Source organism: Teleopsis dalmanni, chromosome 1 (assembly GCF_002237135.1).
Source record: "Teleopsis dalmanni isolate 2A chromosome 1, ASM223713v2, whole genome shotgun sequence".
NCBI classification, from domain to species: Eukaryota; Metazoa; Arthropoda; class Insecta; order Diptera; family Diopsidae; genus Teleopsis; species Teleopsis dalmanni.
The window spans coordinates 106,949,199-106,962,362 of NC_051846.1; the positions used below are offsets into that span (position 1 = coordinate 106,949,199).

The 13,164-nt window shown below is 30.4% G+C and overlaps 2 protein-coding genes across 2 annotated transcripts; both read right to left on the minus strand.

The window, feature by feature from the left end:
• Positions 1–991: 991 nt before the first annotated feature.
• On the minus strand, positions 992–4,012 carry LOC119665240. The gene is made up of 2 exons (XM_038074527.1): positions 2,681–4,012; positions 992–1,243 (listed from the first exon to the last, which is right to left on the minus strand). Exons 1-2 carry the CDS (start codon positions 4,010–4,012, stop codon positions 992–994), a joined length of 1,584 nt encoding a protein of 527 aa, XP_037930455.1.
• Positions 4,013–8,274: 4,262 nt separating this feature from the next.
• LOC119672252 (protein ANTAGONIST OF LIKE HETEROCHROMATIN PROTEIN 1-like) lies at positions 8,275–10,227 on the minus strand. Its single transcript, XM_038083264.1, has 5 exons — positions 10,048–10,227; positions 9,603–9,996; positions 9,448–9,550; positions 8,861–9,396; positions 8,275–8,438 (listed from the first exon to the last, which is right to left on the minus strand). Exons 1-5 carry the CDS (start codon positions 10,114–10,116, stop codon positions 8,317–8,319), a joined length of 1,224 nt encoding a protein of 407 aa, XP_037939192.1. The 5' UTR covers positions 10,117–10,227; the 3' UTR covers positions 8,275–8,316.
• Positions 10,228–13,164: the final 2,937 nt, after the last annotated feature.

The window sequence follows — 13,164 nt, forward strand, 5'->3', positions numbered from 1 at the left end:
AAACTTGAAGAATATCAGTGCAAATTTTTTCTACTTCTTCACCTACTGCTTTGTTCGCCAGTAGACCTTTGAATATTAGATTTTTCTTTTTTGCTTGTGTTTCAAGTGTAGAGATCCTTTTACTATCTAAGGCCCTATATGCTTTGAGATTTTCCACTTCTTTTTTTAGACTTTCATTTTCTTGCCTTAGCGCCATAACATCCTCGGAAAGGTAGGAAATTTTTTCTAAAATTTCCTTGTTACCATCTTTAATTATGTCTTTTAATTGGTTTACACTTAGGTCGCCTACTTTAAGAGTATAATTTGAGCAATTCGGTCCATCTTCAGGTGAGGTTTCTGCTAACATCCTTTTAGCCGACGGATTATATGCTGTCTTCACGTTCTTCGATGGTGTACGATGCATGATTGTGTTAATTGACAAAATTTTATTATTTTTAAATAATTTGTAAAATTACCTTAAAACTATGCAATGTTTTTATTTTGCCAGATAGATTTACGATTAACCCTTAGTTCGAAAATATATGGTTTGTGTACCAACTAACTTAAATTTATTTTGTTTACTCTATGTTATTTTACTTGCATTACATAAACTATATATATCAAATTTTTTACTATTAAATGTTTATTAGTTGTCTCTGTCAACAATTTGCTTAGCTATTTTTGTCTTATTTATATAATTAATTGTAGGACTGTCTCTATCAGATTTTTATTACGTTTTTTTTAAAAATAAAACAAAAAAAAAAAAAAAGTTACTCTTATTTGGCTATTAATATATGATCCACAAAAGAGCGCCTTATTTATTTTATTAAAAAGAAAGCAAAAACGCGCGCAAATTGGATGCTTTAAGTTGTAAAAAACTATTATTTGATTTAATCACTTTATGCATTTGAATTCGAACCGCAACTTATTGTTCCAACCTTCACTTCCGCTTATTCGTTTTTTTCTTTTAATTTCCGACGCTGAACGTTTGATACTTTTTACTATTTTTCACTTAAATAGGAGCGAGTGCAAAACACATCCGACTGTTACGTAAGTCTCTATCCAATATCAAAATGTTATTGTATAATTTGATTAATCTATTTATTAGGATTGTTGGAAGATTAAGTAACATGGGGTATGATATACGATCGCAACCCGGGGTTTTTCCCTTAACCTTGCAAATGACGCTACTAAATTCAACTATTGTAATATCAATCTCGATTTTCTTAGCCGCGGCAGATAATGATGTACGGCTATAATCATACTGAAAGAAAAAACTTTTATTAGTTATAAATTGTTGAGAAAAGTGACAATCTTTGGAGAAATTAGACAAGGTTATACCAAAAAAATTTGCAATATCTTTACTTAACGTCAGGAGATTTGAGCCGGTGTTAATGGAACTTATTATAGTGTTATTGTATCTGCCTGTTAGCCTATTTATGTCAGCCCAAATCTTTTTTGTACTTGAATTTGGGTATATTTTGGATGTCTACTTTTCCAAGCTTTCAGATTTTGCGGCTTTGACTTGCCTTCTAAATAGTGCGTTGGCCTTTTTATACAAAACTAAATTAGAATAGGACCTAAATCTTTTAAAATTTTCCCAATAAAATTGTTTTTCGTTTCTTAAGTGTTGTAAATTGGAATTCCACCATGGTATTTTGGATTTAACATATGATGGCTTTGTCTGTGGGATCGCAATATTTGCTGCAGATCTAATAATTTTAGCCAAATTGGCTGCTTCTTTATTATTATCGTCTACTATATTGAATTTGTTATTGTTTTGTTTACAAAGTTGTTGGAATTTGTCCCAATCCGCAAAATCGATTTTGAACTTTAGTCTTGGCTTAAATTTATCATATTGGAGATTTGATAGTAAGCTAATTACAATAGGGAAATGGCCGTGCAGATTTTGAAGTATGTTCCAAGCACATTTAGGTGTGAGGGCGGCTGAACACATTGTAAGATCTATGTGAAAAAACGTGTTGCGAGTAGAAAAATGTGTGGGAGACCCATCGTTTAAAATAACGGGATTTTCGCTTAAAATTACATCTTCAATAATTTTACCCCTGCTGTTGCATACATTGGAACCCCATAAAGGACTCCAGGCATTAAAATCTCCTGTAGCAATAAAAGGAGTATTAATATTATTAAAAGAATTTCTAATATCAAAGGCTGAGATTAATTGTTGAGGCGGAATATATAAATTAATAATGTTACAATCAAAACCTGCATTAATTGTAATGGCCATTGAACAAATATTTGAGTTGTAGTATATATGTTTATGTGGAATATGTTTTTATATTAAAATTCCTATGCCTTGTTTGGCTGTAGTATTTATGGGAAGGTTGTGAAACTATCCCACAAAATTTTTAGGTGTTATTATATTATTTCTGTTGAAAGCTATATGAGTTTCTTGTAGAGCAATAATATCCGGGTTTATATCTTTGATTAAAAGTTTTAGTTCAAGATAATTATTTATATAGCCTTTAATATTCCACTGAAGTATTTTTAACGACATAAAAAAGTGAAATAAAAAGAAAATAATCTATTTTAAAAAGAAAAAATAAAATAAAATAAAATTTGTGCAAAAAATAAAAAAATAAACTATAGCGAATAAACATTGTTTTTTATGTTTCTAATTTTTATATTTTAAGTTATATTTGTCGAGTTTTTTTTGCACTTCATCATCGCTTAAAACTACATCACTATCTGTTCTAGTAAGAGAATCTTGACTAGTAGAGGGCTTTTTTCTAAATTTAGGGATAGTTCCAATTATTGTGTTTGTTGTAGAAATATTTGATTTAAGATCGTGTATTAAAGAGTTACTTTCTTCTAAGACTGCAGGTTTATGAGTACCAATAGTTGAACGAGAGACCGGTTCCAAATTTTGTTTTTTTTCTCCATCGTTGTTTGTATTAATTCTGCTTGTACTGGAAGAATTGATGTAAGATGGTGTGCTTGTAGAACGTAAGCTCGAAGAAGAGAAAGAGTTAATATTTTTGTTATTGTTATTTATTATGTCTCTTGATTGCACTTTCGAAGTTGATGATTTAACTGGAGAGCTTGTAGAGAGTGTTGTTGTAATTGTATTTTTTGAAACATTATTAGATTGCGGTGTTTTATTAATGCCAGATGAAACCACAGAAGAGAAACTGTTGCTGGAGATATCGACTGAAGGTAGTGCTTTATATAGTTGTTTTGCTTCCAGCATTGTACATTTATTTTTTGTTTTAATTTTTAATATCTCTTTTTGCTGAAAAAATTTAGTACACTCTTTAGAAGAGGCTGGGTGCTGTTCTGAACAATTAACACAAAATGTACGGGAACAGTCAAACGGGGCGTGAGGGGGCAAACCGCAATTTACACAAGCTGGAGCGTTTCGGCATCTTTTGGCAGTATGACCAAGAACCTGGCACGATTTGCAACGCATTGGGTTTGGTATATACTCACGCACATCAACGGAACGCCAAGAGATTTCAATTTTTTCGGGCAAAGTAAATGTGTTAAAAGATAGTAAAACAACTCCGCTAGGATGGGACTGACCTTCGATCATTTTAGGGAACTTGTAGCATTCAACTACGCCCTGCGAACTCAGCTCATTAACTATTTCTTCTTCTGACATTTTATTTAAATACGGTGCGTATACAGTTCCTTTTGTTGTGTTCAATTGCTTATGAAGAAAGCATTTAATTGGGCAAATAGTTAATAAATCTTTAGCTGATATAAACTTTTGTGCAGTAGACATGTCTTTGACTAATAACAACAGGTTACCATCTCTTAGTTCAGAAATCGATATAATTTTTTTACTTAAAACGTATAGAGCTTTTTGCACCGCAAAACAAGAGAACTCAGATAAAGATCTTAGATCGTTGGCAGAGGCAACAACAACATATTTTGGATAAGGCAGTTGAATTTTTGGAAGTCCGGGAAAGTCTGTAATTGTTTTAACATTCGATCGTTTTTTCTTCGATTGGGGACCATCTGCCAAGAGTGCAAGCCTATTTCCCCCTATGAGGGGAGGCCCAGGGGCCATATTTGTAAAACACACAAGTTTAACTGCGTTTTAATTATGCAACTACCGATTTAATGCAGATATATAATAAAACGTGTAACAAACAAAAAAAAAAAGGCTTAAGTATAAAAAGCTTAGGCGCGAGTAGAAAGAAAATAAATAAATAAATAAGAAAAAATTCGCACACAAAAAAAAAACACGTCTGATCACTATGAATATTATTTATAATATTGTAGTGCCCATGACCTACGTTAATATCATATGTGACAAGCCACTGTTCATTCAGACAAAATAAATGTGTCATAAATTATAATATGCACTTTTGTCTGTTTGACGCTTTGACTTTGATCATATTACTTAAAAGAAATAGTTTGACTCATGCTGTTACAAATATGCATTTGTAACATAAGACATGATAAGCACGTATGGTCATTGCACTATTCCGACCTAAATTCTGGAAAGTGCATTAACTCTTTAAAAACAATATATGACGTATTATTGTAATGCGTTAGAAGAGTATTTGTTTATAAAATTAATGTAATAAAACAATTAATGTAATTTATGGGAGTAACCAATGCATTGATTGGTTACTCAAATCAATCGAAAAGTAAATAATAATTGTTTAGTAAATAAGCTAGAATAAGTATAAATACCCATAATTTTTGATAATAAAATAGATTCAATTTAACTTAAGACAAGGCTACGTCTTTTATTTGAATCGTGTTCTATGCGGCATTTAGATGCTGAAAGAACATTAAGCGGCTGAAGAGCTTAGTAATACTCAACAATAATCTGATAGGTCGTTTCCACTCTTATTGGTCGATAGGAGATCCTTTAATTATTTCAGGATTTAAATATTATTAATCAAGAAGACCTAATCCAGCAAACCTGCTAATATATATATTGATGATTCTGACATCCTGCAATAACCATTATATGGCAATGGTAGAATAGCATTACATAGCAATAATACAACATCTTTACATATGGTGATCCTGTTAAATCATCACATATCATTACATTGCGATCAATAATCATTACATGGCGAACCTACCAGGTTAACATCATAACATGGCGATCCTGCCCCTGACGGACCGAAACTTCTAAAAGCAGTTCAAAACTTCTAAAAGCAGTTCAAAACTTCTAAAAGCAGTTCAAATCCTCTAAAGCAGTTCAAATCCTCTAAAGCAGTTCAAATCCTCTAAAGCAATTAAATAACAAGAAGCCTGCCCACTACGGATCTAATCAACTAATCATCTTCTAATTCTACGAATGGAAAGTTATAATTGTTTTGTTTGTGGTAAAAGTTTCCACACAAAAAAAAAACTAAATAAACATTTGAGTACACACCAGTACATTATTGATTTTGCAAATGATTTAATTTTAAAAATTTTTCTTAAAAAAATAAATAAAACTGGAAATGTCACAACAAGAAATTGATGACACATTTGCAAAAATTGTGAAAACTTTACAACAAGCAATTTTAAACAATCCAGAAGCGGGTCCAAAACCCATAACATTAGAAGAATATCGTAGAAGAAATCCTGGTGGAAGAACCAAGGAAATAACAGTAGAAGAGCATAATAGACCACAAAAGAAAAGAGGTGGCCAAAAGAGAAGGTTTATAAGAGAAAAAGGAGAGCTAAAAAAATTAATAAAATTAGCAGAAGGCAAAAATAGAGCTATTTTGCAACAACAACTGCAAGAGTTAATTCAGAATGGGTGGCACACAGACCAAAGAGGAGGTCATAAACAATAATAATGCAGCAGCAACAACAATCAACACTGATAGCACTAGCACTATAATATATTTAACATTTATTATACTAATTATATTATTACTGAATAAAATACATTCTCATTTTAAAAATTATATAAAAAAGCAAGCACTAAGAAATATTAATGTATAGTGTTATATAGATATTGTAAAAAAAAAAAGAAAAATTTTTTTTAATAAATAAAAACTTATATAAAAATAATGTATTCTAGAAGCGATATTTTAATAATAAAAAACATAGAAATAACTGCTATAATATTAATAGCAATAATCATAATAACAATAATATTATTATATGTATTAATAAAAATATTTAAATTTAGATAAATTTTTAAATGGATTTGACAGATTTAAAACATATATTATCTAATCTAAAGAAAAATCCGAAAAGAACTTATACTGATAGATATATTAGCATAACTAAGAATTATATAAAACAAATTTGGTTAGAAATAGAAAGAAATACTGACATAAAATATTTACAATTAGTAAGAACGAAGTTTGACACAATAGTAGATGAAATAAATAAATATTTAAAAAAACAAATCAGAACAGATTAGCGACAGTGCAATATCAAAACTTGATAAAATGGCTAATTTTGACATGTTAACAGCTTCAAAAATAATTCCTGAATTTAATGGAAATGTAAAGAGTCTATCTAAATTTACCGGTACTTTGCAATTCTACTCAGATTCGTTGAAGGATGAAGTAGAGAGAACCATTCTACTAAATTTTGTAAGATCAACTAAACTTTCTGATCGAGTTAAAAATAAATTGGTTGCAAGTGAAGAAGATGACACAATAAAAAATTTTATTAAGAAGCTAAACACAATTTACAAACCAAAAGCCAATCCCTTAATTATACAAAACAATCTTACTAGAATGCGTCAAGGCATACAAATGATTGCTCAATATGCTTTAAAAATAGAAGAACAAATAGCAATGCTTAATCAAATATACATTTCAGAGTAAGGAGATGAGAATAGAGATGTCATACTAAAAATGACAGATCAATTAGGCCTCAGTACATTCACAAATGGGTTGAATGAGAAGATAAGAAATGTGGTTATAGCAGCCAGGATATCGACATTATCTGAAGCCATACAGATTGCAACAGATGTTGAGACAACGCATTAATTTTCCCAGACCTTCCTCAATGACTAGTGGAAATGATAAGAGACGTAACGAGTGACCTGTGGGAGCAGTGTTAAATATGGCAACAGAAAAATGCATAGCCTTTACTAATCTGTAACACAGGATTTAATATTTTGCTGAACAAAAAATTTACTTACATATATCTTATAAGCACACGTCAATACAAATGTAAACAAACAAAAGTGTAAACAAAACGAAATGTCCTTTCGCCATTTTCATACTCAAAACTTATCGATAACGCATTAAATTCAGCACTCTATTCAGGAAAAGGTATTAAATGAAGCCAACTTTCGACTAAAGTTCGAGTTTTGTTGTGCCTATTTTTATATGGCAAAATCGACTTTGGTTGCTGGTTTTGAGCTCAAAGTCGATTCCAGCCAGCAAAGTTCGTGATGAAAAACATGGTATAACTCACACACGATCTATATATACATATATATATATACAATAATAAATTGTATTATTTTTAATTAATAATTTATCTTCGATAATCCTTTGAAAAAATATAAAGATGTTTGAAATTTAAACATCTAAGGACGTGTGCGAGTTAGACTAAGGACGTGTGCGAGTTATATGCTGTTCAGACACACCTTAGTTTCGTAAAAATCTTAGTTTCATCTTCGTTTCAGCGAAACTAAGTTGTTTTTTCCATACACAACTTAGTTTCAATGTCAAAACGAAACTAAGGAAAATAGCCTTAATTTCGCTGAAACGAAGCATGAAACTAAGGGAATTTTCAAATGCAACTATGTTAATAACAACTTTTAAGCAAAAGATAACATTGAGATAACGAAAAAGTGACATGTATTTTTAAAAACAGCTGACTTTAACAAAACCGGGAAAATATTTTGAATAAAATTTAAACAGTTAAGAATTGGCGATGGAGAAGAAGAGTTATAAAAAAAGGTACGGTTGGACCCAAGCAGCAGAAAATGCACTTTTGGAGGTTTGGGAGTGCAATATGGAAGGCTTTCGTGGTGCACGCAAGAACGGACATGTGCATAAAGAAATCAGCGATGCATTAAATCAACTCGGGTTTATGCACAACCCCAAAGAAGTGCAAACGAAAATAAATAACATGACCTCAAAATTCAGGTATTTGGAATTAACGTAATGAAGATAATAATAATATTTAATTTTTAATTTAAAGAAAGGAAAATTGCAAAATTGGCCCTTCTGGTGGTTCACCCTCTAGATGGGTCTATTATGAACGGGTGAAAAAAATAATAGGTGGCTTCAAAAGTGAAAACATCAAACAACTTCAAATAGAAAGTATTGATGGTAAATAAATATTAAAAAATAAATTATTCATGCAATCTGTTATTTATTTGTTATTTTTATTATGTTTATCTTTAATGTTTAACGGTTTTTCCAATATTTTAGATGCAGACTTTCATGAGGAATATCTGGAGGAGGAAATGGCGATGTCATCATCCCCTATGTCAACATTATTGCCACCAATATTATCAGAAGTGCCTACCACCTCATCATCGACTGCAATATCATCACCACAGCCTAAAAGAAGAAAACGATTGAATTATTTTCAGGAAGAGGTATTAAATACCTTGAAAAATTCATATGAAAAATTATCAAGTTCTTTAGAATCAATAAAGCAAACTGAAAGAGAGTTGCTTCAAGAATCAAAAAAAAAAACTGAAGAACTTCATGAATTTGTTCAAGATTCTAAAGAACTGAAAGATGTTTTTCTAGATTTTTTAAAAAAACAAAAATAAGTAAATGTAAATAATAAAAGTTCAAAAAAGTAACTAATTTTTATTTTAATAAAATGTAAATAACTAAAAATTAAGTTCAAATATGTTAAATAATTTTTTAGTTAATAAGTAATCTAATCATTACTTTAATAAGACGTAAATAATTAAAAATTAAGTTAATATATGTTAAATAATTTTTTAGTTAATAAATAAATATATACATACTCAAGTAAGTTGCAACAGCTTGTCTTATTTCTTCTGCAATAGGTTCCATATCAAAAATAATGGGGTGTTGGTCAGGATGTTGGTTTTTATCAATATTTTTCAGCTCTTTTAACCATTGTGCATTAATGTGGTCGTTGTTTTCATTTAAAAAATTGTGCAGCACACAACAAGCACTCACAATAATATTTGCATTATTAATTCTATTGTCTAAACCCTTTCCTATTCGTCGAAATCGTGCTTTTAAGTGTCCAAATGCATTTTCAACAACCCTTCTACATTTCGAAAGTTTGTAGTTATAATTTTTTTTTACAAGCGGCATATCAACATTAAATGGATATGGTTTCATTAAAGTTTGGGTTAGCCTAAATGCCGAATCTGCTATTATATATACTGGCACATCCAAGTTGCATATATTTTTCTTATTTTTCCTTAATAAGTTGCACGTATTTAACATCTTTTTCAAGTTGGATGTTTCAAATATATACGAATCATTACAACGTCCAGGAGTTCCCACATTAACGTACATGAAACGGTACCTATTAAATGGTATTAGTTTAAAATAGAGTGAAAAATAATAATCCACATACCTGAAATCCACTAAAGCTAATAAAACTATTGAGTGCCATCCTTTATAGTTGTAATAATCAACTGCATCCTCTGAGTTTGGACGTATTTTAATATGACATCCATCTAAATAAAATTATTATTAAACACTTTTACATTTAAATTTATAAGTACATACCAAGGGCTCCTAAACATTGTGGAAATCCGAGAAGTTCAAAACCTTTTACGCATTCTGCCACGGTTTCTTGTGTTAATGGAAATCTTTTTAAATATGTAGGTGACATCACTTCCCATACAATACTGCAAAATTCCAATACAATAGTGCATACTGTAGATTTGCCAACGGCAAATAATTCACACACTACCCTGTATTCCCCTGAAGATCCTAACGCACATAAAGCAATTGCGACTCTTTTGTCAAGAGGAACCGCTTTACGCCAATTAGTGTCCTTTTTTTGAAAAGATTTTAACAACTCACACAGAACTGAAAAACTTTTTCGAGTTATACGAAAATGTGTTTTAAAAACATCTTCCGTGTGACAGCACATGTTCCAAAATGCTGATTGCCGGTTCTAAAAAAAAAAATTAAATAACATCATTTCAATGTACGATGATATATTTACAAATTTCCAAAATGGTCTTGGTACAGATGACGTTGTTCCAAGTAGTAAAGCTTTATAACAGTCCTCCATTTGTTGATGTAAAGTAACAATGTTTTGCTTCACCAATTGTAAATCATTGTCTAAGGCGCTACTTATTATATTTGCAGTAGTTTGACGATGGCAAATATTTTGAAAAATATATTTTAATAAGAATTCCATATTATTATTTATTTTTTGTATATTATATATTTTATTTATTTCTGTTTTATTTCAAAAATCAAATTTTTTAATTTCAATATCAAATATTTAAATATTTCAAATACAAATAGTGTTTTGAGCATGTAATTCCATATGTAAACAAAAAACATATGATTTCCTTAATTTGGGCAGTATGAACACTTTCGAAACTAACTTAGTTTCATTTTTCCGAAACTAAGGAAATTTGGCTGTCTGAACATAGTATTAGGCTAAGTTGATGCTAAACCAAATGGGAGATTTTTTAGGATTTTTTGCATTGCACACATTAAGCCATTTATCAACACGTATCGACACATCACTACATTATCGGCACAACTTAGAATTTCCCTCATTTAGAACGCAACTTAGCCTAACTCGCACACGACCTAAGTTGATGCTAAACCAAATGGAAGATTTTTTGCACTGCACACATCTAGCCATTTATCAACATGTATCGACACATCACTACATTATCGGCATAACTTAGAATTTCCCTCATTTAAAACGCCACTTATCCTAACTCGCACACGTCCTAAGTTGCGTTCTAAATGACGGAAATTTAAAATTGTGCCGATAATGTACTGATTGTTGTATAATTAAGTAGTATAATTACAACTCTGTGATTATTAGTTGTAATACATATTATATATTGAATAAATAAAGAGTCAGTCGAAGTCAGGCTGTCAAAAGTAAAAGACATATCGTTTTACGTATATATATATAAATATATTACTCAGTTGGTTATATAAAATATAACATGGTGTCAGGTGATGAAAAAGAAATAGAAAAGGAAATTAAACATAATAAAATGAGTGGAAATAGTCAAATTTTTCCAGCAGTTCCATATTTTTATGCTTGCAACGAATTTAGAAGAACAACAAGAACGTCGCAAAGTTGCACTTTTACTGCACCACTTGGGGGCAGATTGTATTGACATTTTTAATTTATTTAACATGGATATAGAAGAAGTAAAATTAGAAAATGTGTTAAAAAAGTTCAGTGAATACTTTATTCCAAAAGCTAACGTGGCTATGGAACGGTACAAATTCTTTACGCGCCAACAGAACTCAGAAGAAACTATAAGCGAATACGCAACAGCGCTACAAAACTTGAGTACTACATGTGAGTTTAAAGATCTGCGTGAAGATTTGGTTAGAGATATATTTATTTGTGGCTATTCCCTCAACTTTAAACATATCAAAGAACGTCTTTTAAGTGAAGGTGATATTAAATGGGGTAAAGCTTTGGAAATAGCAAAAAACATTGAAATTTCACGAGAAAATGCAACAACAGTCAAAGAAAACGTGATTGCTGGGCTAAAAAACTAAAAAAACAACGGATTGCAAGACCCGTTTCGGTACAACAAAAACATAGTAAAAAAGAGTGTAAAAAGTGTGGCCAATTACATAAATTCAAATGTCCGGCCGATGGAGTGATTTGCCATATATGTAAAAAGCCAAATCATTATGCAAAAATGTGCTTTAGTCGTTCATCAGTGCAGCAGCAGCAGCAGCAACAACAACAACAGTACCGTAAAAGCCGATATATAAAAAACGTGTCTGAAGAAACAAAATTATTTGATGACGATTTATTTGTTGGAACAATGAGCAAAAACTTAAACAAGTTTTTTGCACAAAATAAATTATGGAATGTTGATGTCAGTATAGAAGGTGTAAAAGTGAACTGCCAGGTAGATTCTGGAGCGGAAACAAACTTATTGTCGGTATTTACTTTTAATACACTTAATAATATTAAATTAGAAAAATTTTTTAATAATATAAGAACTTTTAGTGGTGAAAAATTACCTATAATAGGAAAGGTTCATGTGGATTTGTTATTTAACAATATTAGACAAAAGGCTATTTTTCATGTGGTCGATATGCAGTGTAATAATGTTCTGGGTCTGGACTTAGCAGTTGAGTTAAATCTAATTAAAATAGTAAACGCAGTAAGTTGTAATAATAAAGTAGAAATAAACAATTGTAACGAATTAGACATTTTTGGTAAATATTCAGACGTGTTCAATGGTCTTGGTCAGCTCAAAAATAAGTGTAAATTGGAAATCAGAGACAATAGTACACCAGTTGTTGATGTACAACGTAGAGTGCCCTTTAGTCTACTTGAACCACTTAAAAAAGAGTTACAAAGAATGATGGAATTAGAAGTTATTACTGAAGTTCTGAACCAACTGAGTGGGTCAGTTCAATAGTGTTAGTTACTAAGCAAAATGGCAATATCCGTTTATGCTTAGATCCTCGTAATTTAAATAAAGCTATTGTGAGGCCAAGATTTTCATTTCCTAATTTAGATGAGTGTAGGTCGAAGATGGCTGGTTCAAAAGTTTTCAGTTCTCTGCACGCAAGTTCAGGATTCTGGATGGTGCCCTTGGATGAAAATTCTTCAAAGTTGTGTACTTTCAACACTCCTTTTGGTCGATTTAGATTTTTACTTCTACCATTTGGTATCAACGCAGCACCAGAAATATTCCATGGAGAAATGGTTCGTCTTTTTAATGATATTAGAGTTATAATTTATTTAGATGATTTCCTTATTTATGCGAAATCAATAAAAGCGCATAATGATATTTTGTAGTAGTAGTAGTAGCTTTATTTTTACTTCATTTTAAAGTTATTATATTACATCGAAGTTATATAATAATTATAATACATATAATTATAATAAATATACATAAAGCTTATAGCTATGGCATTTTAGCCGTCTGCCGGAAATTTAGATTAATCTAATAGCTAATTAACTAATAACTAATTAATCCAATTTTTATAAATATTAAATAGGTATTCTTGCTTATGAGCTCAATACAACATAAAAATTAAATTAAATTACTTTAACAAAAATAATAGATTTTATATAAGTTAATTTAAAAGTCTTCATTAATAATAT